This window comes from Rosa rugosa, chromosome 1, assembly GCF_958449725.1.
Source record: "Rosa rugosa chromosome 1, drRosRugo1.1, whole genome shotgun sequence".
NCBI lineage: Eukaryota > Viridiplantae > Streptophyta > Magnoliopsida > Rosales > Rosaceae > Rosa > Rosa rugosa.
In genome coordinates, this window is record NC_084820.1 from 25,491,200 (window position 1) to 25,518,593 (window position 27,394).

The following is a 27,394-nucleotide window of genomic DNA, read 5'->3' on the forward strand; positions in this document are numbered from 1 at the left end:
TGTATATTTATAATTAGATAATAGTCCCAGATGAAGAAGTTAAAGAGCGTGAACACCACCACACTACAAAAACAAAAAAGAAAGGCACCCACACCGAAAGATGAGCCATCAATGGCTCCCATACCACAAATACTGACCACACTCGGAACCTACACCAACCTTCCCCTCCTACATGTCACTCTCTCATCCTTTGAGTAGTTTAGTCACATCATTTCCTAGATCCTCCTTTCTCATGAACGTGTTCGAGTTTCAACTATACATGTTAAGCCAGTAAATAACCTAGATACTTGATTCCCATCTTTCAACTTTAGAATTTTTTTTCAACAGTTACAAACATAAGTATGAGGAGAATGAAGAGGTTGGGTAAAATCAGAAGATAATTGGAGTAAAGCGCCACAACAGCGTGGTCTACACCCCAAAGTACTACATCTTTAAGCTGCTTTCAGCAATTATTATGCAATGCAAACTTTTAAATACACATCTTTGAACTCGTAGTAATCGCACAAGTATTACCTTATTCCTTCCCTCAACAGACAACTGTCAACCAAAGAAAGGGAAATTTGAACTGTGAGCAGTATAATACTGGGTTTATTATCCCATTTGAACCAACAAAGATACAATATATACAACTACAACTTAATCAACATTACAATGTGTTCATAGTTCTTTGATAAAAAAGAAATCTAAATAGTTCATTTCTGCTATTTTTGCATGCACGACCTCATTAACATGCACAAATACACACATATACTGTGCCATGTTTCCCTACTAAAAATAGAAACATGGCACATTTTACAGAGAAGATAAAAGGAAAAATAATTAATCGATATGCAGCATGGAAGTTTGACAACTTAGAATACACAGGCACAGCCTCTCTCTTCCTCCAGAAAGCATTCAATTTGTTGAAGTGCCTGTTAAACCTTACAGCAAAACTAATCAATAAGGATATACTACAGAAAAATTCAAAGTAGCTTCAGCTTTCTTTTTCTTTACTTTTTTTTTTTTTTCAAGGATCCCTTCAGTTTACATCTATCAGCTAGGAATCTAAAACTGAGAGTAAGAGAAAGAAGGGAAACCTCAAGAGCAATAGATGTAGGCGAGAGATTGGATACATCCCTATAACCCATTTTGGCTGCAATATCTGCACAACAGATAATACAAACCATAAAGATCTAAACTTGATCTCTTTTCTGTTTTATGTGATAACAAGAAAGGGCCACAAAGCGCACTTACTTTCCAAAGAAACCCGAGCATTGGCATTGGCATATGCATCACCTCTCTCTTTGAAAAGACTAGATAGACGCATAAATGTCTGCATGGAAAGAGAAGTGTTAACAATTTTAGTTGGTACTTTTTTCATTTATAAACTTGAAGGCTGTTTTGTGAGAACTAAACATATATGACATACTTTACTGTACGCATCCCCGGGCCCTTGATGCAAAAGGGGACGAGAACCAGTTCCCACGTCTGCAATTCTCTGGGCCAAGGCTTCCAAGGGTACATCTAACCATACACTAATCCCCTTCTGCATACATTTCCTGATGCATGAAATAGAAGTTTGTTAACACCACTGGTACTTTACACAGAAAAGTCAAAACATGGAAAACTTAATTACCAGTTGACCGGCCGAACTACTGCTCCTCCGCCAGTAGAGACAACATGACGTTGCATCATAGACAGTTTTCGTAGGGCCTCGGTCTGAAAATAAACCGTGTATCAGTAATAGAAGAGGGAATTCGAAAGAAGGAAACATGTGAATTATAATTGCATGATAAGTGATGACACACTCAACAGAACTCCAGAATATATAGTTTGAATTCTAACTGATACTTAGAAGTTTCTGTTGGAAAATTTAATAATAAATTATTTATTTTTCATAATTTGTGGATGAATAATTTAATGAAAATGTGTGAAGTTGAATAAATGTAAATGACTATGGAATGAGAAGTCATGACTGTTCACAAAAGATAACTTTTGGTGAAAAGTAATCTCTCCTCCAAAAGTCACCTTACATCTATAAAACACTTGCTACACCATATTCTGAATATAACTTCTTGAATTCATCTTTCCTCCCCTCCTTTACATATGAATCTTTTTTAATATCCTGAAAAACAATTGAGTCTTTTTAAGAGAGAGTTCATACACAATCTAAGTTTTCTAACTTTTATTCGATTTGCATTGTTTAGATTTATGCATTCTATTTGATATATTATCTGCATAAATGATTTTTTGATTTTACTATTAATATAGCAATTAGACAAATATATTTACCAACAATCTTAAGACAAAATTTTTGTCTGGTCATTTGCTATATTTGCATGTTCGATCTGTATGTATCTGTTGCAGTAAATATAACGGATGCATTTCAAAAGGTAATTAATACCATGCATACACCGGACATTTATTGCTTTGTTTTCTTTATGTCGACCAATTATGATTATATCTCCGAGTGTGTACAGTTTTCAGAACAGAGACCTTTACGTGAAATTATGAATCATGTTTTGTTGTGTGGTCAGTGGTCTATAAGCGGTAATTGAACAAAACGATAACTATGTCATTGTCCAATATTTTGAAGATAGTAAATATACTATTGTCACGCCCCGAATTTTGAATAATAAATTCAAATCCGAAACATGAATAAACAATTAATACAAATAACGTTCTGAATTTTTTTCTCTCAGAAACAAACACACCACTCGCCACTCAACACAAAACTCGAAAACCTCGAGTTAATTATTACAATTCACTCTTACAAAGTAAAATCGTAAAGCTCTAAATGAGCATAACAAACCTCACAATATAATGCTGTAATTCACATAACACTACTCTAAGCAGCCCGATCACCGTCCTGGTTCTCCTGACCTGTAGGATTACCCGCTACACAATTTGAATAGTGTACCGGGAGTTGCAACAACACAAAACCCGGTAAGCTTTTTACAGCCAGTATGAGTAAACAAGAAAGAACTGTTGATTTTAAATTACAATTCTTATAACTCAACAACACAACCAACAATCTCAACATCCACGACGCAAACGTCAACCAATTCAATATCACCACTTTGGTCCTATCACACAACACTATCACCACTTTGGTCCCATCCCATAACACGTTAGAGCTCTAACTGCCTCGTTACCTCTGACACCTTGGCCTAGGGTCAAGCAACGGCAAAAATACTTCGGTTAACACTATAACCGTCGCGCTTTGGACATCCCCGTCCTCAGCACCATATACTTCGGTTAATAATAAACCGTCGCGCTTTGGACATCCCCGTCCTCAGCACACAACTTCGGTTAATAATAAACCGTCGCACCTTGGACATCCCCGTCCTCAGCACACAAACACTCCGGTTATCCTTAACCGTCGAACTTCGGACACCTCATCCTCAGAACCCTACATTCTCTAACTCTATACATCCTCCAATGTAAATCATGAATATTAACAAGAACTCATCAATCATGTTCATCACATATAAATATGGTAAGTCACATGTCAATTCATAATAATTTAATCATCCCAATTCCACACTCTTCAATGTCACACCATTCATATATAATCAAGTAAATATATATATACGTAATTATCCGCTCAGGGATAATCACTAATACCAACTATAGTTCACATGCAATAAAACCGAGAAATTCATTTGTATAGTAAAAATCATTTTACTTACCCATGGACCGTAGTTGATCAAGTCCATATGATTTTAAAACAAATATTTATTCCATAAATATTTTCACGCAATTACGACAAAATAAGGTAATTAAATTTATTCGGTTCGTAATATGAACCACGTGAGGTTTACTCACCTCTAAATTCCCGCTGCGTCTTCTTAACAGCTCAAAATACAATTTCACGAATCGTCCGCCAAATCAAACCGTCGATCACCTAATCAAACATGACCTTAACTTAGCAAATAACTCAAAAACATAATCAAACGACAATCCAACGGTCGGATTGAAATTAAATGATGATCCAACGGTCGGATCCTCACGGATCGCCTTCCTAATCACTGTTTTGCATTTATACGAAGATCCAACGGTCGGATCTTCGCCCATGACTACACAAAGCCACTGGGACTGTCATAAGATCATCATATCAAAACTACAAGTCCATCTGACGGTACTAACTTCACAGATCACAAATCTAACGATCGAAATCGATCTAAACTTAAAAATTCATAACTTAATCATACGATATCCAAAAATTGCTTATAATATATCGAAATGATCGTATTGAAATATAGAATCTGAAAATGTACAGAAACCATATTTTTGATCCCCGGAGGTGGCCGGAAAGGGCCGCCGGAGTTAGTGGCAGAGCCGCCGCCGACCACCACCAATGGTGTCGGGGCCGGGCTGCTCTTCTTCCTCTCATCATGCTTGACAACTTTCATAACTAGCACGAAGTCTGAAAATGACCGGAAGGGGTCGAAAATTACCTTGAACAGTATGAAGGTGGCCGGAATTTTCCAGAAACCGGCGAGAAACTGCAGAAAACGGCGAGCTCCAATTCGACGTAAAAACGTCAATTTAAGGCTTCGATTCCTTCTGAAGAGTTGTTAAGAAACTCAAGAAGAACTCACTGGTTCAAGAATCACAGAAAAATATGGTCTGTAGCTCGAGATATACCGATCGAAAGCTTCGGTGGTCGGAAAAATTCCAGAATTTTGCAGAATCCGGCAAGGCTTGATTTCGACGTCAAAACTTCAATTTCAGGCTTCGATTCCTTCTAGAGAGTTGTTAAGAAACTCAAGGTGAGTTTACCAGTTCAAGAATCACTCAAAACGATGCACTACAACTCGAGATATACCTATCAAAAGCTTCGGTGGTGGTGGAAAATTTCCAGAATCCGGCGAGCTCCGACGAACGTGAATCCGATCACTCCAGGTGCGATCCTTCTAGAATGATGATCAGAAGGTTGAGGCGAGTTCAGGGAGCTAAGGATCGTGAGTTTTGGTGGCCGGAGCTAGGAGAAAACCGGCGTTGACCGATTTTTGTTTCAAAGTTTGCGGCTCCGACTGCCGGATTTGAGGCCGTTCCGGTGGAAGTGATCACGTCTAGCAGGTAGGCGGCGTCGAGGCGAAGGCAAGGGAGGTGGTCTGGTGTCGATTGGTGGCCGGAGGAGGGAGAACTCGGCCGGAGAGCTTTGCTCTGTTTTTTCTGGGCTCGGACGCGCGCAAGAGAGAGAGAGTTCGGTTTCCAGAAATGGAACTGAAATTATTTTTGGTAATTTCCAAAAATGGCAGCTTTATACTAAACTGGAAACTTTTTCAAAAAAATCATAACTAATTCATACGAACTCTGATTTTTGCATACCACATATGCACGAGATCGTATCGACGAGCTCTACAACTTTCATGAAGGAAGTTTTCCCCAATTATGAACGTATAAAAAGTCAACTCCTTTGACCTCCCCTAAAACGTTCAGTTTTCGAATAAAAATGGTTCGAACCAATTTCACCACTCCTCCAAGCTTCATACTTTCTCCCATGACCACGAAATCATTTCTAAAATGTCCTCGGAAAAATAATTTAGATTTTTCGGGGTATTACAATCCACCCTCCTTAAAGAAATTTCGTCCCGAAATTTAAGCGTAAGTCAATTCCTCTTGATTAAGGTTGACCTAACCATCGAATCTCCATCATTCCCAAAGTTGTAGTAATCTACAAAGCCACAGCCCTTTGTATAAAAATACATTCCTATGGCCACTAAATCCTTTCGTCACGATGTAAATTCACAAAACAACTGCTCAACATCACTCCACATCAATTACACAAAATCATCACGTGGATCATCACAGAGATCATCACTTAGATCTTCACAGAGATTATCTCATAGATCCTCACATAGATCATCACCCTGTACTGGCATACAAGCACAGTAAAGACTCCCACAAAGCGTTTCGCTACTCCATTAGCATCACGGTAAATCTCTATAGTAAAACTTAAGCATGCACTATTCTACACAACAATAGAGATGCATAACTCAAAACAAATCATTCTCAAAAGCACGCCAATAAAACATGTCACCCAGTGATGATGACTTGGGCTTGCTCAATCCTTGGGCTAAGCATTAGGGCTGGCCAATTGGGCCGAAGAAACCGAACCATTCACATTTGGAACCGGCCCGAACCAATTTGGGTTTAACATTTGGGCATACCATTCGGGCCGAACAATTGGGCTTAACATTTGGGCCTACCAATCGGCCCACCGACTTCCAGCTCGGCTACGGTATGAAATTGTACATACCGTAGGTATACCGTATATATGTATGCATACCGTACAGACCGTATATACGTATGCATATCGTACAACTGTATATACGTATGCATACCGTACAGACCATATATATGTATGTATACCGTACATACCGTATATACGTCCGTATATCAAGCATATACGAGATCCAAAAATATTTGTAAGAGGTAAGGTTCGAACTCCCGACCTCGAACACGAAGGTTTTGCTCCCAACCACTGAAGCAAGAGCTGCCTTCATTAATATATGCTCACGTGTTATATTTATTATGTCATAAGCGACATAAATAAAATAACAGGGAAGGCAAGGTTCGAAACCTCAACCTGCCGCACGAAACCTTTTTCCCCCAACCACTGGAGCACAAGCTGTGCTTAATATAATGTGTACAAATGTTATACTTATTATGTCATAAGCGAACATAATAAAAATAAACGAGAGGCAAGGTTCGAACCTCTGACCTCTTGTACAAGAGCCTTGCTCTTCAACCACTAGAGCACCAGCTGCTCTCGTTACTATCCATGCAACTTCTTTTATTTATTCTATCATAAGCGATAGAATAACAACAAACTGTCGGTACACTCCACGTGCCACGACACGTCTCTTCCGTGATTTACGGAAAGCAAATCACTTTCGGCTAAAGCTGTCTGCCACAGCGTCTCGAGGTTCGGCCTGTCCCCTTACACGCTCTCCACGCGCCAACAACTTTTCCGGGTTTTCGGATGACTTTAATCCAACGCGTAGATTGAATCTCAGAGATCGTCCATCCAACGGTGGAGATCTGCTCACCTCGTTCTATAAATAGGTGCATCCTGGAGAAAAACTGTTCACACCAAAGAAAAGAAATTTTCCCCAGCCATTCTCTCTCAAACTCTGCAGTCTTCCTCTCGAAACTCAAATCCTTTCTTCATCAATTTCAATCCTTCTCTTCTGATCTTCTCTCCCATTTGAAGATTCGATTTCATCTTTCCTCTGAGAATCTCAGATCTCCAATCACCAGTTCAACAACTCCAATCCTTCTAACAAAATCTCCCTCAAACACTAAACCATGTATTCCTCGATATTCACATCCTCTCACCTCATGACCCAAGAGCCACGAACTCTGCAACTAATGGAGCTCCAAACCCCGCAACAAATGGAACCACAACAACAGCAACCAACAGAGGAGGGAGGAAACACCCAAGCAGCTGGAAGTAGTGCCAACATGGATTTCTGGCGAAGCCGTACCAGATGGATTCCTACTCCAGAACAAATAAGAATCCTCAAGGATCTTTACTACGTCAAGGGATTTAAGTGCCCATCTACAGAGCACATTCACGAGATCTGCCTCCAGCTGAACCAGTATGGACATGTTGAGGGTAAGAACATTTACTTTTGGTTCCAGAACGTCAGGGCTCGAGAGAAGCAGATGAATAGGTGTAATCAGGCTGCTCCAGTGCCCATGGGAACTAGTTCTCTTGGTACTGGTGGATCCATCGATCTCAATTTTGGGTCCACTGGTTCTACTGGTGCTGGTGGATCCATCGACATCAATTTTGGGCCAGCTGGTGGATCCATCGACATCAATTTTGGGTCCACTAGTTCTACTGATGATGGTAGATCCATTGATCTCAACTTTGGTTCCACCTATTCTACTGGTAATGAAGGATTTCTTGATTTAAATTTTGTTTCATAATCTTTCCTCACACTTCAACACTAATACCAGTACAACTCTTTTGGCACAACAGGAGGACAAACATCCCTACAACAACGAGGAGGAGATCACCAGGAGGTTCAAACTCTTCCTCTGTTCCCCGTGCACGGCGAGGACGTCTTTGGTAACCTGAAGACTACTTCCGAGGAAGGTAGCGCATTTGGTTACTATTCTGGTGGCTCAGGCGGTTACCACAGTGGCTCAAACGTTTCTCTTGAGCTCAGCCTCAACCCATCCGGAGCTGCTGACTAGGCTTAGTATAGAATAGTCCTCGTTTCCCTTTTTGTAATATAAAATCAATAAGATTGTGTGCATGTTTTCTTTTCTTTTTGTTTAACCAACAACAACACCAAGGATCGAACCTTGGTCACTCAATACTCTTTTCAAAACCATCGAGAACTCTGCTGCACACATCTTTCATAATGATGCAATAAAAACAATCACTCAAAACCTAGCAATCAATTAAGTCACACAGAGGTCAAGCTAGTATCCTCTGAGTCAAACCAAACACAATAATTTCGTCGCTAGAATTAGGGATTAATAAAGCTAAACACTTCCTGAGTTAGTTAGGAAAAACCCACATCTTTAGAGTTACACTTACAACTCTAAAAAAAATCTCGATCATTCCATCTATCAATTGCTTCAACAAGCAATATGTACCATCTTAGCATCCACTAATCGATACTGGTACAACACTCAGTATCTCACCCACGAATCACCTCACTGCTCATTTGGTGGTAAGTCAACATCTAGTGGTCAAAATTCTGTGATTATAGCACTTCACACTAACCACGTCATAATCCATAATCTGTCCTCACAACAGTATCTGGCCTCATAAATTAGTTATACAACCCTAGCACTCCTAGAGTTGAAAACAACGTTATTACCTAAGCTCATACATCAACACAATGTCTCTTCACAGTCAATCCTATCACGAGGTCATATCAATCTTTCCATAAGTCAACCATACACAAAATCCATCATAGTAACAACGAATTATGCATTACTACTCAACAATAGTCAGTGAAGCAGCACTCCACAATAATTTCCAATACCATCCGCAGACCTCAAACCACACCCCGACATTTAGCTAATATATAGTAGCTATCCTAAACACCAAACAACTGAGCATGAATGAATGCTCCATTATAACACAATTCCATCACTAAGCAACCAATAACTGCTAAGTATTCTTCAACTCAAAACATCTGCATATCCAACTAATGGAAAGTATCACAACTACTAGTCAAATACTCGTAACGACTTTAGATACAAGCATTGGTCAAACACCATGACCCCAACAACCAACGACTACAATGCACATAAGGATACTGTTTTTCGTGGAAACCATCCTCAATAACTCCACCAGAGTTTAATCCAAAGGTTCCCATTCCTCAAAGGTTATAACTCAAAGAAGCTACACAAACTCCACCACTTCACTTACAAAGTCAACCTATGCCATGATCACTTAACATACTACCCTTATTAAAGGTAACATAAGTATCTCCCAAATTACATCACTACACTCGTACACCAATATAGTCTTGAGAATTCTGTCTCATAATCTCTCACACTCCTATCATCTTGAGTTGGTGAGATCAATTCTCTTTTCAACTATTCCTAGGGTCTCAATCTCTTTCACCATTTCAACCCAAGAATAACATCCATCACATCAACTACAGGTAGACTAGGCAACTCAACCTCTAATGCCTCCACCTCATCCTCAACTGTCTCCATAGAAAGATCCTGTCCCTACATCAGACTCGACCTCTACCTCACCGACTCATCAGAGTTAAATCCAGAGGTTCCTATTCCTCGAAGATCACAACTCGCGGAAACTAAACTTATTCTAATACGAACTTAGTAGACAACTCTACCGTCCTACGGACTTACACGTTGTCTAGACCCCATACTAAGACATACCCAATGATTATACCAGTACCGAAGAGTATATGATGGGGATCCGCTGCAGACGGGCCATCACTCGGGAGGTACTGATTATCACCAAATATGTACCTTACGCTCTGATACCAAACTGTCACGCCCCGAATTTTGAATAATAAATTCAAATCCGAAACATGAATAAACAATTAATACAAATAACGTTCTGAATTTTTTTCTCTCAGAAACAAACACACCACTCGCCACTCAACACAAAACTCGAAAACCTCGAGTTAATTATTACAATTCACTCTTACAAAGTAAAATCGTAAAGCTCTAAATGAGCATAACAAACCTCACAATATAATGCTGTAATTCACATAACACTACTCTAAGCAGCCCGATCACCGTCCTGGTTCTCCTGACCTGTAGGATTACCCGCTACACAATTTGAATAGTGTACCGGGAGTTGCAACAACACAAAACCCGGTAAGCTTTTTACAGCCAGTATGAGTAAACAAGAAAGAACTGTTGATTTTAAATTACAATTCTTATAACTCAACAACACAACCAACAATCTCAACATCCACGACGCAAACGTCAACCAATTCAATATCACCACTTTGGTCCTATCACACAACACTATCACCACTTTGGTCCCATCCCATAACACGTTAGAGCTCTAACTGCCTCGTTACCTCTGACACCTTGGCCTAGGGTCAAGCAACGGCAAAAATACTTCGGTTAACACTATAACCGTCGCGCTTTGGACATCCCCGTCCTCAGCACCATATACTTCGGTTAATAATAAACCGTCGCGCTTTGGACATCCCCGTCCTCAGCACACAACTTCGGTTAATAATAAACCGTCGCACCTTGGACATCCCCGTCCTCAGCACACAAACACTCCGGTTATCCTTAACCGTCGAACTTCGGACACCTCATCCTCAGAACCCTACATTCTCTAACTCTATACATCCTCCAATGTAAATCATGAATATTAACAAGAACTCATCAATCATGTTCATCACATATAAATATGGTAAGTCACATGTCAATTCATAATAATTTAATCATCCCAATTCCACACTCTTCAATGTCACACCATTCATATATAATCAAGTAAATATATATATACGTAATTATCCGCTCAGGGATAATCACTAATACCAACTATAGTTCACATGCAATAAAACCGAGAAATTCATTTGTATAGTAAAAATCATTTTACTTACCCATGGACCGTAGTTGATCAAGTCCATATGATTTTAAAACAAATATTTATTCCATAAATATTTTCACGCAATTACGACAAAATAAGGTAATTAAATTTATTCGGTTCGTAATATGAACCACGTGAGGTTTACTCACCTCTAAATTCCCGCTGCGTCTTCTTAACAGCTCAAAATACAATTTCACGAATCGTCCGCCAAATCAAACCGTCGATCACCTAATCAAACATGACCTTAACTTAGCAAATAACTCAAAAACATAATCAAACGACAATCCAACGGTCGGATTGAAATTAAATGATGATCCAACGGTCGGATCCTCACGGATCGCCTTCCTAATCACTGTTTTGCATTTATACGAAGATCCAACGGTCGGATCTTCGCCCATGACTACACAAAGCCACTGGGACTGTCATAAGATCATCATATCAAAACTACAAGTCCATCTGACGGTACTAACTTCACAGATCACAAATCTAACGATCGAAATCGATCTAAACTTAAAAATTCATAACTTAATCATACGATATCCAAAAATTGCTTATAATATATCGAAATGATCGTATTGAAATATAGAATCTGAAAATGTACAGAAACCATATTTTTGATCCCCGGAGGTGGCCGGAAAGGGCCGCCGGAGTTAGTGGCAGAGCCGCCGCCGACCACCACCAATGGTGTCGGGGCCGGGCTGCTCTTCTTCCTCTCATCATGCTTGACAACTTTCATAACTAGCACGAAGTCTGAAAATGACCGGAAGGGGTCGAAAATTACCTTGAACAGTATGAAGGTGGCCGGAATTTTCCAGAAACCGGCGAGAAACTGCAGAAAACGGCGAGCTCCAATTCGACGTAAAAACGTCAATTTAAGGCTTCGATTCCTTCTGAAGAGTTGTTAAGAAACTCAAGAAGAACTCACTGGTTCAAGAATCACAGAAAAATATGGTCTGTAGCTCGAGATATACCGATCGAAAGCTTCGGTGGTCGGAAAAATTCCAGAATTTTGCAGAATCCGGCAAGGCTTGATTTCGACGTCAAAACTTCAATTTCAGGCTTCGATTCCTTCTAGAGAGTTGTTAAGAAACTCAAGGTGAGTTTACCAGTTCAAGAATCACTCAAAACGATGCACTACAACTCGAGATATACCTATCAAAAGCTTCGGTGGTGGTGGAAAATTTCCAGAATCCGGCGAGCTCCGACGAACGTGAATCCGATCACTCCAGGTGCGATCCTTCTAGAATGATGATCAGAAGGTTGAGGCGAGTTCAGGGAGCTAAGGATCGTGAGTTTTGGTGGCCGGAGCTAGGAGAAAACCGGCGTTGACCGATTTTTGTTTCAAAGTTTGCGGCTCCGACTGCCGGATTTGAGGCCGTTCCGGTGGAAGTGATCACGTCTAGCAGGTAGGCGGCGTCGAGGCGAAGGCAAGGGAGGTGGTCTGGTGTCGATTGGTGGCCGGAGGAGGGAGAACTCGGCCGGAGAGCTTTGCTCTGTTTTTTCTGGGCTCGGACGCGCGCAAGAGAGAGAGAGTTCGGTTTCCAGAAATGGAACTGAAATTATTTTTGGTAATTTCCAAAAATGGCAGCTTTATACTAAACTGGAAACTTTTTCAAAAAAATCATAACTAATTCATACGAACTCTGATTTTTGCATACCACATATGCACGAGATCGTATCGACGAGCTCTACAACTTTCATGAAGGAAGTTTTCCCCAATTATGAACGTATAAAAAGTCAACTCCTTTGACCTCCCCTAAAACGTTCAGTTTTCGAATAAAAATGGTTCGAACCAATTTCACCACTCCTCCAAGCTTCATACTTTCTCCCATGACCACGAAATCATTTCTAAAATGTCCTCGGAAAAATAATTTAGATTTTTCGGGGTATTACAACTATTTCCTTACGACTGGGCAGTTATTGTGGTAATTGCATGGTTTGCAATGTAATTGCCGTTATAATCAATTTATGAATTCTATCCTCTGGTATTTAAATAATCATTATAAATACTGTGATTATGAATGTCTCATATGCATGAATTCATGAGTTTATCATTATAACTTGAAAGGATGTTTCGTGGTTTCTATATCAATTGTTTTTGAAAGGGAAAAACTCACAAACAGTACCTGAACTACGAGCCACTAATAACTTTCGTACCTCAATTTCAAAAAATATCATTTTGGTACCTGGACTTTTCACCCCGACCCAAGATTCATACCTGGGAACAGTAAAACCGTTAACGGGGTTAACTTTTCAAGGGTATAGTCGTCCTTTCACTGTTCATCTTCTCCAAACCTCTCTCCTATCTCTGCAATTCCAGATTTTTCATCTTCTTTTTCATACCTCAGTGAAAATGAGCATCAATTCGTTTGCTTTGATGGGTTTTGTTCCAAAATTCATTTAGATTCTTGGGTATGTTTCTATTTCATTATTTGTATTAGTTCTTCAGTTCTTCCCCAATTTTCAAACTATTTGCAACACCAGAAACTCATAGCAGAAGAAAAATCCCAATCATGAATTTGCATAATTAACAAAATAGAAAATTTATACACATACCCATACTCGTAGTAGTGTGATCTCATACTCAATCATCTTCGTTTTTGCTTTCTCCTCCATTTTCTTATCCTCATCACAAAACCCCAGGTTGCTTCTGGTTCGTGGATCCATGGCGGGCGTCAAGGTCACCTTGGAGGTTGGAAGCGACGACGTCGCCGTCTTCACCATGTTCAATCCTCCCGTCAACGCCTTGGCCATATCCAGTAATCCAAGCTACCTCTTCACCTTCCGTTAACTTTTTTTTTTTTAGCTCGCCGATTGTGCTGACTCTGTGTGATTTGGTTTTGATGTGGTGTTGTAGTTCTCAAGGGGCTGAAGGAGAAGTTCGATGAAGCGGCGAGGAGAAACGACGTCAAGGCCAATCTGGATTGTACAAATTCATGATTGGGATTTTTCTTCTGCTACGAGTTTTTGGTGTTGCAGATAGTTTGAAAATTGGGGAAGAACTAATACAAATAATGAAATAGAAACATACCCAAGAATCTAAATGAATTTTGGAACAAAACCCATTAAAGCAAATGAATTGATGCTCATTTTCACTGAGGTATGAAGAAGAAGATGAAAAATCTGGAATTGCAGAGAGATAGGAGATAGGTTTGGAGAAGATGAACAGTGAAAGGACGACTATACCCTTGAAAAGTTAACCCCGTTAACGGTTTTACTGTTCCCAGGTATGAATCTTGGGTCGGGGTGAAAAGTCCAGGTACCAAAATTATATTTTTTGAAGTTGAGGTACGAAAGTTATTAGTGGCTCGTAGTTCAGGTACTGTTTGTGAGTTTTTCCCTTTTTGAAAACAATGGCCATCCTTATGTATGTTCAGTCTTGATGCATGTACCTATATACATGATTTGATTGAAGGAAAACTTCATGATTGATTATCTATTTGAATATGCACATGACAAAATGAGTTATAACAAATCTAGAATTTGCAGCGGCAAATTGGAGAATAGCAGTTTGCCATCTATAAACTCCAATCGGCACTCATGATCATCAATGTATAGTAAGAGACCAATATTGATGAAGAAGTGATCGAGACTTCTGGGCTAGGGCATTTGATCAAATTTCAATTGTGAGGAAATGTTGTTTACAGAATCGGTACATGACTCTTGGCATTCATGCACAAAGAATGATTATGAAATTTGATACTAATGCATCCTTAAGTCATTTGCTAAATTCGTGATTGAATTGAAAGTAAGGTCGTGGCAAATTTGAATCGAAAAGTTTGTCTTTAGACATGTCGATGAGTCATTGTGAGAACTTTAGGTTCATACTTCTTAGTGTATTTAAAGAAGTGTAGATGCTTTAATAACACCAATAGTAATGAGAGAATTGTGGGGGGGGGGGGGGGGGGGGGGAATCACACCTTCTTTTCTATCATGATGACATTTCAAAATTTGGAAGAATAATAGAATGACAGATCTGGAGAATATTAGTGGTCTTAAACCTTAGAGCAACTCCAACAGCTTCCCCATATTTTGATTTTTCTCTACTGTAGGGAAAAATGAGTCTCTTTTGCTCCAACAGATTCCCTATAACTATCCCTATTTTAGAGAAAGTGCGGAAAGAGAAAACCAAATTCCCTATATTTACAGCAATCTCTAAAATTTTAAGGAAGAATATGGAGATTTTAGAGATTGCTGTAAAATAGGGAATCTATTGGAGTTGGAGAAGAAAAAGATGCTAAAGCTTTGACTTTTGCTTCCCTATTATACAAAAATTATAGGGAAGCTGTTGGAGTTGCTCTTAGAAAACTATGGAGGCGCTCCGCTAAATAGTTCATAAGCACCACAAATTTGTGGAGAAATGCTTTGTTAATCACAAAGAAAGTACCTCTAGAAATGTGGGGGTGTGTGGCTAAATAAATCTTAGCCAACACAAGTATAAGTTTTGACCAATTGGTGAATCGAAGACTTGACTTGGTAACAACTACTCTCAATGAAATTAGTTCATATATTGAATTTGATTTGCAATAGAGTTATAGTCAAACAAGTGGGCCCAATTATTTGAATCGAAGTTTGACTAGAGAGTAAGTTGATCATCGAGGGGAATGGGGTGTAAGCTTAAAATATAAAGTCGCCACTATGGATACCTAACTTAGTTGACTGGAGATCCCAAGATCTAGGTTCAGAGGGACAACTAAATGGTGGATAACTTTGAAGTAGCATTGTGGAGACAAATCTCCTTCCCATATCCTATGATGAAACAATGCATAATGTGTTAGGGTAAGCTTTGCTTTTAATGGTTCCTATAGCTTGATTTTTCAAGTGGGGTATAGAAAGATACTCTTCATAGGAAGCCACCTATATGAGTGTGAAATGAGACCGTTTCTATAAGAATTTTGAAGGCTAAATTCTTTAAAGCACTCATGAATACCGGGTGTTGTCCATGGCTGGAAGGACACAACCGTAGAACTAGATGTGTACGAAAAGATATTGTGTGAATACTATTGTCTTGGTTTACATAAATGGCTTAATAGTTCAAGACATCACGTTCACTAATTAGCTAGTAAATACGATGGTATTTTACTAAGAAAGGTTCAAAGCCAAAAGCTACCTATCCTGTTAACGTTAGAGTCCGTGGGGGTCTCTAGTTAGCATAAAGAATGAGAGAGAGAGAGAGAACGACACAAGCGAAGTATAGTGGTTCGTTTCCCGCCTTAGCGGGAAACTACGTCCACTTGAATGTTGTAGTATGTGTGTTTGGGATTACAAAGTGTGTAATGGAATGTGTTGAGTTGTGGGAGGAGGCATTCCTTTTATAGGTGATGAAGGAAGCCATCTCCTTTACATTTTCTTAGATGTGGGACAAGAACTCACTATTCTAGTCTTGAAGCCATGTTGTGAAGGCAACTTTGCAAGGCCGGAAAGGTGGCTTCCCGGCGACGTGTTTGCCACTTCCGGATACCGTGGCATAGCTTGAACATAGGGCTACAAGATGCAAGTAGCGGTTGGGCCTCACCATGTCTTGTGGGTGTCCCAAAGAGGGTGTTACTTATGCTTGGTGAAGTAGCAAAACTAGCTTGCTAGTAGAGGTATCTACATATCCCGATGCGATATCATTTCAACCGAACTCTCTCATATGTCCGCGCGCACCAGCCTTTGAAAGTTTCCTCTCTAACTAATTATTTCATCCATGTGGGGGATTATTGAAAAATTTAATATTAAATTATTTATTTTCCATAATTTGTGAATGAATAATTTAATGAAAATGTGTGAAGTTGAATAAATATAAATGACTATGGAATGAGAAGTCATGGCTGTTCACAAAAGATAACTTTTGATAAAAAGTCATCTCTCCACCAAAAGTCATCTTACATCTATAAAACACTTGCTACACCATATTCTGAATATAACTTCTTGAATTCATCTTTCCTCCTATCCTTTACATATGAATCTTTCCTAATATCTTGAAAAACAATTGAGTCTTTTTAAGAGAGAGTTCATACACAATCTAAGTTCGTTGTTCTTGAGGTTTGGAGTGCTACTACCACAAGAAGAATGTCGTTGTATCCTGGGAGACGTTTGCCATTAAAACCTTTAAGCACCGATGAGGAGGCAATTTCGTCTTAAGGACATAGAACTAAGTACTAGACTCGACCATATTGTTTAAGGTTTTTCTAACTTTTATTTGATTTTCATTGTTTAGATTTATGTATTCTATTTGGTATATTATCTGCATAAATAATCTTTTGATTTTACTATTAATATAGCAATTAGACAAATATATTTACCAACAGTTTCTTTCTTAAATCTTAATGCGTCAGAACATCAAAATCTGCAGAAAATGAATAAACGAAAATGGTTCCGCAACTAACCTCCTTGTCTCTAAAGAAACCCTCTCCATAGAGTTTGAAAATTTCAGCTACAGATTGTCCACCTGCCTCATGCTCCACGAATGTATCACTGTAGCACCAACAAGAATGCCAAAATGCAAAATACTACTCAGTAAAATGTGATATACCTAGCAAGTACATCATCAATATAGAACAGATCGATGATCATGCAAGGCATAGTTCAGCTTAATTTCCGACAGTTCCAGCATAATGATACTATGTTCCGAATGAATCAAACTCACTGGGTCACAAATATTATTAATGCCATGATCTTAATTACAGTTTTCATCGAGTTAACTCCTAGCAGCCATCTATAACACTTGAAAATTTATTTCACCCATTAAGGCTTCAAATAGACTTGGAAAGAATGAGGTACATAACAGAGAAAATCTTTTTCCATCCTCTCAATCTTTTTTTTTTTTTTTTTCTGGAAATCAGTTGGAGCATGCACGTCTTTGTATGAAATACAAACTTGAAAGTAGAAAAGAGTACAAACCTATCAATAAATGAATAATTAAGTGCCTCTGACAAAATGTTGCCAACAGTTGTTTTCCCAGAGCCCATCATACCTGCAACTCAGAAACAGTTTCATCAGGTACAGGGTCATAACTTTATTATTTGAAGATAGAGGGCTTACAAACAGACTTACCAACAAGATATATACAGCGCCCGTTTAAATATGGCTCAATCTCTTGGGACTTACTCTGCAACAATATATAAACTTTCGGTAAGATAGATACCCAAAACTGTTCAAGTTATGCATATGGCTGCTTGTGCATTATCTTCAGGACCAAAATATACAAATTTATTTGGCTGGAGATATGTACAGTAATTATTAATATGAAATATCTTACCTTCAGAACAAGAGATTCATCAAAATGAGCATAAAAGTTTCCAGATTCCACTGATGAACCTACAAAAGTAATATTTGAAGCCGGGTTTGGGAGGGGGTGGAGAAGAGGATGGACATGGGGTGGAGAGGGAGGGCTTGTGTGGTGCATGGGATGCTGTATTGTTATGATTATCTGGGGAAGATCAGAGGGTTTGATGCAAAAAAATCGAATGCGGAAGGAGCTGAAAGGAGTGGAGACGAAGCTGCCGATGTTCTTGTGCGCAACAATGGCGAATGTGGGGGAGAATTTGGTTGTTCTATGGGAAACCAAGGGAAATGGGAAAGATACTGAGATTTGGTGTGCTGAGATTGAGGTGAAGGAAAATGGAGATGGGAGTTGTGGGGGAGGTCGATTGGTCCCAGAAGATTCTTTCGGTTCCTGAACACTCCAACATTGTACAATGCTCGGCGGTCGATGTTTGATTGCAATGTAAGGTGTACTAGTACTTTAATTTCTTCAAACTTTGGTATTTGGAATCTTTTATGCTACAGTACGTTGATCGATTGTTGCTCAGTAAGTGGTCAAGTTTCATAATTTTTGCATTTTCAAAGTAGAGTAAATTTTGATTTCTGTTGCATGCTTTCTTTAGAACTTTAAATGAGGCATCTGTTTAGGGTTTAGGATCAAATGTGCATTCCTACTATTCCTGCTAATGTTTGTGTGCGCGTTTTTCTGCATGTCATTCGATTTGGAGTTCAATGATGTAGTTGAAGATTATTCTAAGTGGTGCTTTACAAACTTGTTCATGCTAGATTTTTGCGAGTTAAAAATAAGTGAATTGCAACACAAACTTCTGTATCTCTCACAAGAACAAACTAATTTCAATATTTCTGGTATATGATCTCACAATCTTTCACAATTAATTTCCTGGATTGAACTTTGACAACCACCCCTTCCTCCCCTTCTTTTGTCAGCTCTAATGCAAGTTTTGTTGTGTTTTTCCTTCAACTAGCATGAATACTCTAATTTTTAGTAACAGGATATAATGCTGGTCTGTTCCTTCTCACAGGTATGTCACCAGAATGCTACTTCAGCAAGGAGCAACATATGAGATGTTAAATCAAGTCGCAAGCTGTTATCTGTTTAGGGGACTACAGCAAAAATTGAAAAGCCCAGAAAGCATCTTTGAGATTAGGTGACATGCCCGACTCCATGTAATTAATGGACATCATCAGGGCTGAATCTTCTCGTAATGATTGTGGTGCTGCCCATGCAAAGAATTTTGATTGTACATAGCTGTAATGGAATAAATAACTCTTTTTTTAAGAAAATAAAGCAAATTTAGGGTTCTCCTGAACAAGTGTAATTGATTATTTTTCGCTTATCATCTTTTGTACTCTCACTACTCTATTACAATCCTGCAACCAATTCTCTTACAAGTCATGCATAAATATCTCAGTTCTGAACTTTTAATTATACTTCCATAGTTCCACATTCCTACATTACTTTGAATTAGTGGTACTCTGATGTTTCAGTTAAAGAACCAAGTCACTAGGACATTTTGTATATACTGTAGTAAACTAGTAATAGCGGATGAGAACAATGAAGGCACGAAGCCTATGAGGCCAGGATATTTGTCTCGACTTTGAAAGGGATTTCTCAGAAGTCGTTGCTCGTCTCAACTCTCAAGAGGGTTTCGTGGCAGAGTAACCACCCTGTATTCGCTATACAATGCGAGCTGCAGACGTGTCTAGAGGATACTAGCCCAGTGACATTTTCAGGCTCTGCAGGAGTTTTTGACATGAGGTCTGGCTTGCTTTCGGAATTACTGCGTTGATAGGTTGAACTGGAGGCATTATGGTCGTGAGGACAAGTATGCATCACATGACCAACTGTACAACTGGAAAGCATTCCTCTTTTCATGAATCATTTTAGACTGGACTACTGGAAAGCATTCCTCTTTTCGTGATATCCTTTAAGACTGTCGGGTCTCTCTTTCATACTTCTTGGTGGACCTTACAATTGAGGTCATGGATAAGTAGTCTGGACTTGCTCATAGGTGATTAGAGTTTGACTTGACTCCATGGGGTTTTGTTTGTTTATTTAAATTTGATCCCAGATGGAAGAAGGAAAGAGTGTGAACACCCCCCTCCCACAAAAAAAAATAAAAATACCCACACCATAAGATGTGTGCCATTAAATACTGACCCAACTCAGCAACTATATTAGCTACCTTTTCCCCTCCTATATTTCATCCTCTCATCCTCAGAAGTCAGAATGTAGTTTCAGAGCCATTTTATTTCCTAAATCCTCTTTTCCCATGTACCTTTTCCCCTCCTATATTTCATGCTTTCTTTAGAACTTTGAATAAGGCAACTCTGTTTAGGGTTTAGGATCAAATGTGCATTCCTACTATTCCATAAATATGCTAGTCTATCTGCTAATGTTTGTGTGTATGTTCGTTTGCTTGTCATTCGATTTCTAGTTCAATGATATAGTGAAGATTATTCTAAGTGGTGCTTTAGGAACTTGTTCATGCTAGATTTTATGAGTTAGAAATAAGTGAATTGCAACACAATCTATGCCACCTTTACTTCTGTAACTCTTATAAGCAGAACTAATCTTAACATTTCTGGTGTATGATCTCACCATCTTTCCCAATTTCCAGCATTGGACTTTGACAACCTCCCCTAACTCTCTTCTTTTCTCGGCTTTGTTCCTTCTCACAGGTATGTCACCAGAATGCTACTTCAGCAAGGGAACTACATAGGGTACTTAAATTTAAGTTGCAAGCTGTAATCCATTAAGAGGACTACAGAAAAATTGGAAAGCTGCTGAAAGCACATTTGAGTCTCAAATGTCCTCGAATGCGTGTAGTGAACGGAAATAATCAGGGTTGAATCTTTCGTAATGATTGTGGTGCTGCCCATGCAAAGAATTTTAATTTGTACATAGCTGTAATGGAATAAATAAATCTTCATGTAAGAAAATAAAACAAATTTAGGGTTTCACCTGAACAAGTCTAGTTCAAGGACTAAAATATCCTCGATATCTTCGATATTTCCTCAAAATTTCCGTTTTTTACAAGCACCAATATTAATTTTCGCATCTTTCCGATATTTTATTTTTAGTCTATTTTTTGTTGATTATACAACTTTTATCCAAAATCTCGGTAAAATTTCCATCGATATTCGATATTTTCTCAATATTTCCATCTAATTTTCTTTTTCCCCTTTGAAAGTGGGAGGTTGTGAGTTCAACTCACGAAATACTAGTTGTAGCATTTGAGTTGTTTATCTGATAAAAAAAAAAAAAAAAAAATCTTTTTTCCCAACTATCGATATTTCCGTGACTTTCGATATTTTAATCATTGGTCTCGTTAAAACATCCAAAATTGATTTTGTTTCATTTGTCTTCATATGTCTGTTGTTTTTATTTGATCTTTAGTTACCATCATGGAACCACATTTCCGTGACTTTCGATATTTTAATCGTTGGTCTCGTTAAAACATCCAAAATTGATTTTGTTTCATTTGTCTTCGTATGTCTGTTGTTTTTATTTGATCTTTAGTTACCATCATGGAACCACATTTCCTACATGCCAAAATATTGAAATCCAAATCCAATGTTGCATTTGAAATCTATACAATCTCAGTTCTAATAATACTTTTACATTCCTGCATAATTTTGAAGAATTAGTCAGGTACTCAAATTTTGTAGTTGAACAAACGAAGTCAGTCGGACATTGTGTATGCAGTAATACCGGATGACAACAACAAAGCCTTTCAGTCCAGGATATTTCTTTCAACTTTGGAAGGGAAGTCTCAGGAGTGGTAGCTCGTCTCTAGGAGGGGTTCACGGCAAAGTAACCACCTTGTATTCGCTATTCATATGCGAGCTGCAGACGTTTCTAGAGGAGACTAGCCATACCTGCTGTGAAAAATTTGGCCGCAGGAGTCCATCAGAGAGCCTCGACTCTGTCGCAGTGACATTTGCAGGCTCTGCAGCAGTTTTTTGACATGTGGCGTAACTTGGTTTGTGAATGATTGCGTTGGTTGGTTGAACTTGAGGCATTATGGTTGTTAGGATAAGTATCCATTACATCCATTACATGACCAGTTTGTACAACTGGAAAGCATTCTTCTTTTCATGCCCTTTTAAGACTGGAAGAGTCGGGTCTCTTCTTTCATGTTTCTTCTTTGGTCGACCTCAAAATCGAGGTCATGGGTCATAGATGGAGTTTAGTGTTTGACTTGACTCGATGAGGTTTTGTTTGTAGATGAAGATTAGTTAAGAACGTGAACACGACCACACCAAAAGAAAGAAAAAGAAAAGGCACCCACACCATAAGAGTTGCCATCAATGGCTCCCATACCACAAATACTGACCATACTCGGAACCGATACCAATACCAACCTCCCCCTCCTACATTTCATTCTCTCATCCTCAGAGTAGTTTCAGAGTCATTTCATTTCCTAGATCCTCCTTTCTCATGAACATGTTCGAGTTTCAACACGTATGTTAAGCCAGTAAATAACCTATATACTTGATCAACATCTTTCAATTTTTGGATGTTTTTTTTTTTTTCAACAGTTACAAACATAAGTATGAGAATGAAGAGGTTAGGTAAAATCAGAAGATCAGTGGAGTGAAGCGCCACAACAGCGTGGTCTAAACCCCAAAGTACTACATCTTTAAGTTGCTTTTAGCAATTATTATGCAATGCACACTTTTAAATGTATCTTTGAACTAGTAGTAATCGCACTAGTATTATCTTAATCCTTCCCTCAACAGACAACTGTCAAGCGAAATTCCCAATATCGTATCACAACCAAACAAAAGGAAATTTGAACTGTGAGCAGTATAATACTGGGCTTATTATCCCATTTGAACCAACAATGATACAATATATACAGCTACAACTTAATCAACGTTACAATGTGTTCATAGTTCTTTGATCAAAAAGAAATCTTAATAGTTCATTTCTGCCATTTTTGTGTGCACAACCTCATTAACACAAATAGACACATATACTGTGCCATGTTTCGCTACTAAAAATAGAAACATGGAACATTTTACAGAGAAGATAAAAGGAAAAATAATTAATCGAGAATACCACAAGTATGCAGCATGGAAGTTTGACAACTTAGAATACACGGGCACGGCCTCTCTCTTCCTCCAGAAAGCATTCAATTTGTTGAAGTGCCTGTTAAACCATACAGCAAAACTAATCAATAAGAATATACTACAGACAAATTTAAAGTAGTTTCAGCTTTCTTTTCTTATCCCTTCAGTTACATTTGTCAGCTAGGAATCTAAAATTGAGTGCAAGAGAGAGGGGAAACCTCAAGAGCAATAGCAGTAGGCGAGAGATTGGATACATCCCTATAACCCATTTTTGCTGCAATATCTGCACAACAGATAATACAAACCATGAAGATCTAAACTTGATCTCTTTTCTGTTTTATGTGATAAAAAGAAAGGGCCACAAACCGCACTTACTTTCCAAGGAAACCCGAGCATTGGCATTGGCATATGCATTACCTCTCTCTTCGAAAAGACTAGATAGACGCATAAAGGTCTGCATGGAAAGAGAAGCATAACAATTTTAGTTGGTACTTTTTTCATTTATACAATTGAAGGCTATTTTGTGAGAACTTAACATATATGACATACTTTGCTGTATGCATCTCCTGGCCCCTGATGCAAAAGAGGACGAGAACCAGTTCCCACATCTGCAATTCTCTGGGCCAAGGCTTCCAAGGGTACATCCAACCATACACTAATCCCCTTCTGCATACATTTCCTGAAGCATGAAATAGAAGTTTGTTAACACCACACCACTGGTACTTTACACAGAGAAGTCAAAACACAGAAAACTTAATACCACATGTATGTATAATACCATACCAGTTGACCGGCCGAACTACTGCACCTCCACCAGTAGACACAACATAACGTTGCATCATAGACAGCTTTCGTAGGGCCTCAGTCTGAAAATAAACCATGTACTGTATCAGTAATAGAAGAGGGAAAGAATCACTGAATTATAATTGCATGATAAGTGATGACACACTGAATTTATGGTGCAATTCCCCTTCACACCATGAGGGCGGCCACATGAAATAGGATACCAATTTTGACAATTACTTGCACTTGGTTTTATGATACACATAGAACTCCGGAACAGTATGAATTCTAACTGATACTTAAAAGTTTCTCTCTCAATGTATCATAACATGAAAATCTGCAGAAAATGAATAAACAATAATGATTCCCCAACTAACCTCCTTGTCTCTAAAGAAACCCTCTCCATAGAGCTTGAAAATTTCAGCTACAGTTTTTCCACCTGCCTCATGCTCCACGAATGCATCACTGTAGCACCGACAAGAATGCCAAAATGCAAAATACTACTCAGTAAAATGTGATATACCTAGCAAGTAGATCATCAATATAGACCAGACAATCATGCAAGGCATAGTTCAGCTTTCTGACAATTCCAGTATAGTGATGCTATGTTCCTAATGAATCAAACTCATTGGGTCACAAGTATTTCCAATGCCATGATCTACAGTTTTCATTTAGTTAACTTCTAGCATTCATCTATAACAGTTGAAAATTTATTGCTCCCATTAAGGCTTCAAATAGACTTGGAAAGAATACGCCATAACAGAAAATCTTTTTCTGTCCTCTCAATCCTTTTTTTTCCCTGGAAATCAGATGGAGTGTGCACATTTTTGTATGAAATACAAACTTGAAAGTAGAACGAGTACAAACCTATCAATAAATGAATAATTAAGTGCCTGTGCCAAAATCTTGCCAACAGTTGTTTTCCCAGAGCCCATCATACCTGCAACTCAGAAATAGTTTCATCAGGTACGGGGTCATAACTTTATTAACTGAAGATAGAGGGCTTACAAACGGACTTACCAACAAGATATATACAGCGTCCCTTTAAGTATGGCTCAATCTCTTGGGACTTAGTCTGCAAGATTTATAAACTTTCAGTAAGATATATACCCAAAACTGTTCAAGTTATGCATGTGGATGCTTATTATCTTCAGACCAAAATATACAGATTTACTTCGCAGGAGATATGCACAGCGATTATTAATATCAAAATAGGCATATCTTACCTTCAGAACATAAGATTCATCAAAATGAGCATGAAAGTTTCCAGATTCCACTGGTGAAGCTACACAAGTAATATTTGAAACGAAAAAAAAAAAATTAGTCCTCAAACTGAAAAGAAAATGAATTTAACATGCAGGCAGATATACATGAGAGGAGGAAGGGAGTGAGAGATGGTGAATAATTTTTTTTGCCAGGATAACCCATCAGAATGAGCATAAATCAAATTTTTGCAATAAAACATCATAAAAATTCATCCTCAAGCCCAAGTCATTAAGATCATAACTTCAATCCAAGGACAATCAATTCTACTAGGCCCAGTGACATCATTGAGACTCAAACAAAGAAAGTCCATTCAACCCAAATTATTAGATGATGACGACAAACTTTTTTCTATCAGAAAACAATTATATCTCTCTTTCTAAAAGTTTGATTTTTTTTGTCTTCCCTCTTATTTTCATTCAATCTTAATGCAAGTACTGCAGCAATGGCTAAGATTGAAGCTTTCTCAACAACTACAAGGGGGTCACCTACCGTGAGTTAGGTTGTTGATTACGAAAGCTCATGTCTCAACTTCCGGGTTAAGAATTAATGCGTTAAAGCTAATGCAAATTTGTCTTCTTTCTGTAATCCTTTTTTAGTTTTAATGCTCGAAATTAATCCGAGATCTCTCTAAACAAACATTATAAATCAAGAATTCTCCACAGTTCAAAAAAAAAACATAGACAATAACAAAGAGGATCAAATGCTTCTAGCTACCTGGATTCCAGTGGTTGTAATCCACAGCAACATGTCGATGCCGATTCGATTTCGGTAGGTGAGCTGCTGCAACAAGCACATGACGTTTGCTTTGCTCCTCCTTCAATCTCCTCGAGAACCGCGCCGAGCCACTCGGGGGTCTCCTCTTCACCTTCTCTGAATCAATCCATGTACAAAACTGAAACCCCTTCACCACAGCTCTGGCCTCCATAGAGTAGAAAATCCCACCAGCCAAATCTCAACAACCAAACCTGATTTATATATACACTAATGATTTCACTGCAGAAATGAGCCACCAAATTCCGAATTAGATTCAACAAAACCTGTTCTCAACTCACATGAAAGATTCAATCTTTTTCATCGTCACACATAATCAATCATATCCCAGATTGCCAAAACACTTCATTCAGAAAAAAAAAAAAAAAAAAAAAAAAAAAACAATGTAAGGTAGCATCAAAGACCAAATCTTTTTTCCATTGTGACAGAACAGAACTGAAATCAAAACCCAAAACCCAGATTGGAATTTGTACCTGGAAAACAGAAGCGGAATCTACGCAGGATTTGAGGCCGTTGTTTTTGGTATTTGAAGTCTCTCGTTTTTGTTTCCTCTCCGCGCAAAACAAATATTTAAGGCGTCGCTGAGCGTATTAGTGTGTTTCCGAGTCGCTTGATAAAGTGACCAGTGGGGGGCACGGTTGGTCTGTGCCTCTATTGGGGGGCTAGGTCTTATCTCTCTCTATATTTTAAAGAGTATTTGGGATATACTGGTATTGTTGGGATTTAGGGTATATATGAGAGACTGAGAGTATTGAGGTGACGTGGCGTGGCGTGGCGTGGCGTGACGTGACGTGGCGGGGGATTGTGGATAAGAGTGTGAAGCAGCTGTGACTCGCCGATAGCAACAGCTCACGGTGTCTACCAACCCCTTTTGGGGGAATCAGTGGGGTTTTAGGGTTGGTGGCATAAGGATATACTGGGGTTAGGTGGGTAAATACACGCTTTTTTTTTCTAGGGGGTTGGTGCAAAATCTGGCTGTTTTTCACTTTTTGGTATGATTTTCTGAAAATTCTTCCGTCTATCCATGTTGGTGTAAATGTATGTCGGTGTTTTGAATTTCTTCTTATAAATTTTTTACGGTATATTAATATATAGATAAATTCAATAGATCACTACGACAAAGTGGTAGACAGAGGTTCTGTATTTGACTATTGGTAAACTAACTTAACATAATCTTGA

General features: G+C 38.6%; 3 protein-coding genes and 2 long non-coding RNA genes across 6 annotated transcripts; 1 reads left to right on the top strand and 4 right to left on the bottom strand.

The window, feature by feature from the left end:
- Positions 1–614: 614 nt before the first annotated feature.
- Positions 615–18,594, bottom strand: LOC133724411 (shikimate kinase 1, chloroplastic-like). Of its 2 annotated transcripts, none has more exons than XM_062151132.1 (9): positions 18,291–18,594; positions 18,086–18,140; positions 17,933–18,005; positions 17,419–17,506; positions 1,616–1,698; positions 1,409–1,538; positions 1,234–1,312; positions 1,077–1,141; positions 615–920 (listed from the first exon to the last, which is right to left on the bottom strand). In XM_062151132.1, exons 1-9 carry the CDS (start codon positions 18,435–18,437, stop codon positions 915–917), a joined length of 726 nt encoding a protein of 241 aa, XP_062007116.1. In that variant the 5' UTR covers positions 18,438–18,594; the 3' UTR covers positions 615–914. The 2 variants fall into 2 exon arrangements, with proteins under 2 accessions (XP_062007116.1, XP_062007115.1); XM_062151131.1 differs by having other exon boundaries at positions 616–911.
- On the bottom strand, positions 2,704–4,951 carry LOC133724408 (uncharacterized). Its single transcript, XR_009853670.1, has 4 exons — positions 4,811–4,951; positions 4,440–4,729; positions 3,808–3,886; positions 2,704–2,877 (listed from the first exon to the last, which is right to left on the bottom strand). It is a non-coding gene; the product is annotated as an uncharacterized LOC133724408 (long non-coding RNA).
- LOC133724407 (protein WUSCHEL-like) lies at positions 5,545–9,321 on the top strand. Its single transcript, XM_062151129.1, has 2 exons — positions 5,545–7,888; positions 7,979–9,321. Exons 1-2 carry the CDS (start codon positions 7,300–7,302, stop codon positions 8,194–8,196), a joined length of 807 nt encoding a protein of 268 aa, XP_062007113.1. The 5' UTR covers positions 5,545–7,299; the 3' UTR covers positions 8,197–9,321.
- On the bottom strand, positions 10,093–12,805 carry LOC133711956 (uncharacterized). The gene is made up of 4 exons (XR_009847099.1): positions 12,200–12,805; positions 11,829–12,118; positions 11,197–11,275; positions 10,093–10,266 (listed from the first exon to the last, which is right to left on the bottom strand). It is a non-coding gene; the product is annotated as an uncharacterized LOC133711956 (long non-coding RNA).
- A 4,529-nt stretch (positions 18,595–23,123) lies between the features above and the next one.
- LOC133724410 (shikimate kinase 1, chloroplastic-like) lies at positions 23,124–26,914 on the bottom strand. The gene is made up of 11 exons (XM_062151130.1): positions 26,689–26,914; positions 26,159–26,437; positions 25,405–25,463; positions 25,199–25,253; positions 25,046–25,118; positions 24,556–24,643; positions 24,179–24,261; positions 23,945–24,074; positions 23,771–23,849; positions 23,614–23,678; positions 23,124–23,474 (listed from the first exon to the last, which is right to left on the bottom strand). The coding sequence occupies exons 2-11, from the start codon at positions 26,367–26,369 to the stop codon at positions 23,415–23,417; spliced, it is 903 nt and encodes a 300-aa protein (XP_062007114.1). The 5' UTR covers positions 26,370–26,437; positions 26,689–26,914; the 3' UTR covers positions 23,124–23,414.
- Between the last annotated feature and the right edge of the window lie 480 nt (positions 26,915–27,394).

Excerpts from the sequence above, each read along its gene's own strand:
- LOC133724407 (XM_062151129.1), top strand. The coding sequence starts at position 7,300 with ATGTATTCCTCGATATTCACATCCTCTCACCTCATGACCCAAGAGCCA. Across the intron at positions 7,889-7,978 it reads TGGTTCCACCTATTCTACTG|GAGGACAAACATCCCTACAA; the intron begins GTAATGAAGGAT and ends TTGGCACAACAG.
- LOC133724411 (XM_062151131.1), bottom strand. The coding sequence starts at position 18,437 with ATGCACCACACAAGCCCTCCCTCTCCACCCCATGTCCATCCTCTTCTC. Across the intron at positions 18,141-18,290 it reads ATGAATCTCTTGTTCTGAAG|AGTAAGTCCCAAGAGATTGA; the intron begins GTAAGATATTTC and ends ATATTGTTGCAG. Across the intron at positions 1,699-17,418 it reads GTTTCTTTAGAGACAAGGAG|ACCGAGGCCCTACGAAAACT; the intron begins GTTAGTTGCGGA and ends GTTTATTTTCAG.
- LOC133724410 (XM_062151130.1), bottom strand. The coding sequence starts at position 26,369 with ATGGAGGCCAGAGCTGTGGTGAAGGGGTTTCAGTTTTGTACATGGATT. Across the intron at positions 24,644-25,045 it reads AATTATTCATTTATTGATAG|TGATGCATTCGTGGAGCATG; the intron begins GTTTGTACTCGT and ends TCGGTGCTACAG. Across the intron at positions 24,262-24,555 it reads GTTTCTTTAGAGACAAGGAG|ACTGAGGCCCTACGAAAGCT; the intron begins GTTAGTTGGGGA and ends GTTTATTTTCAG.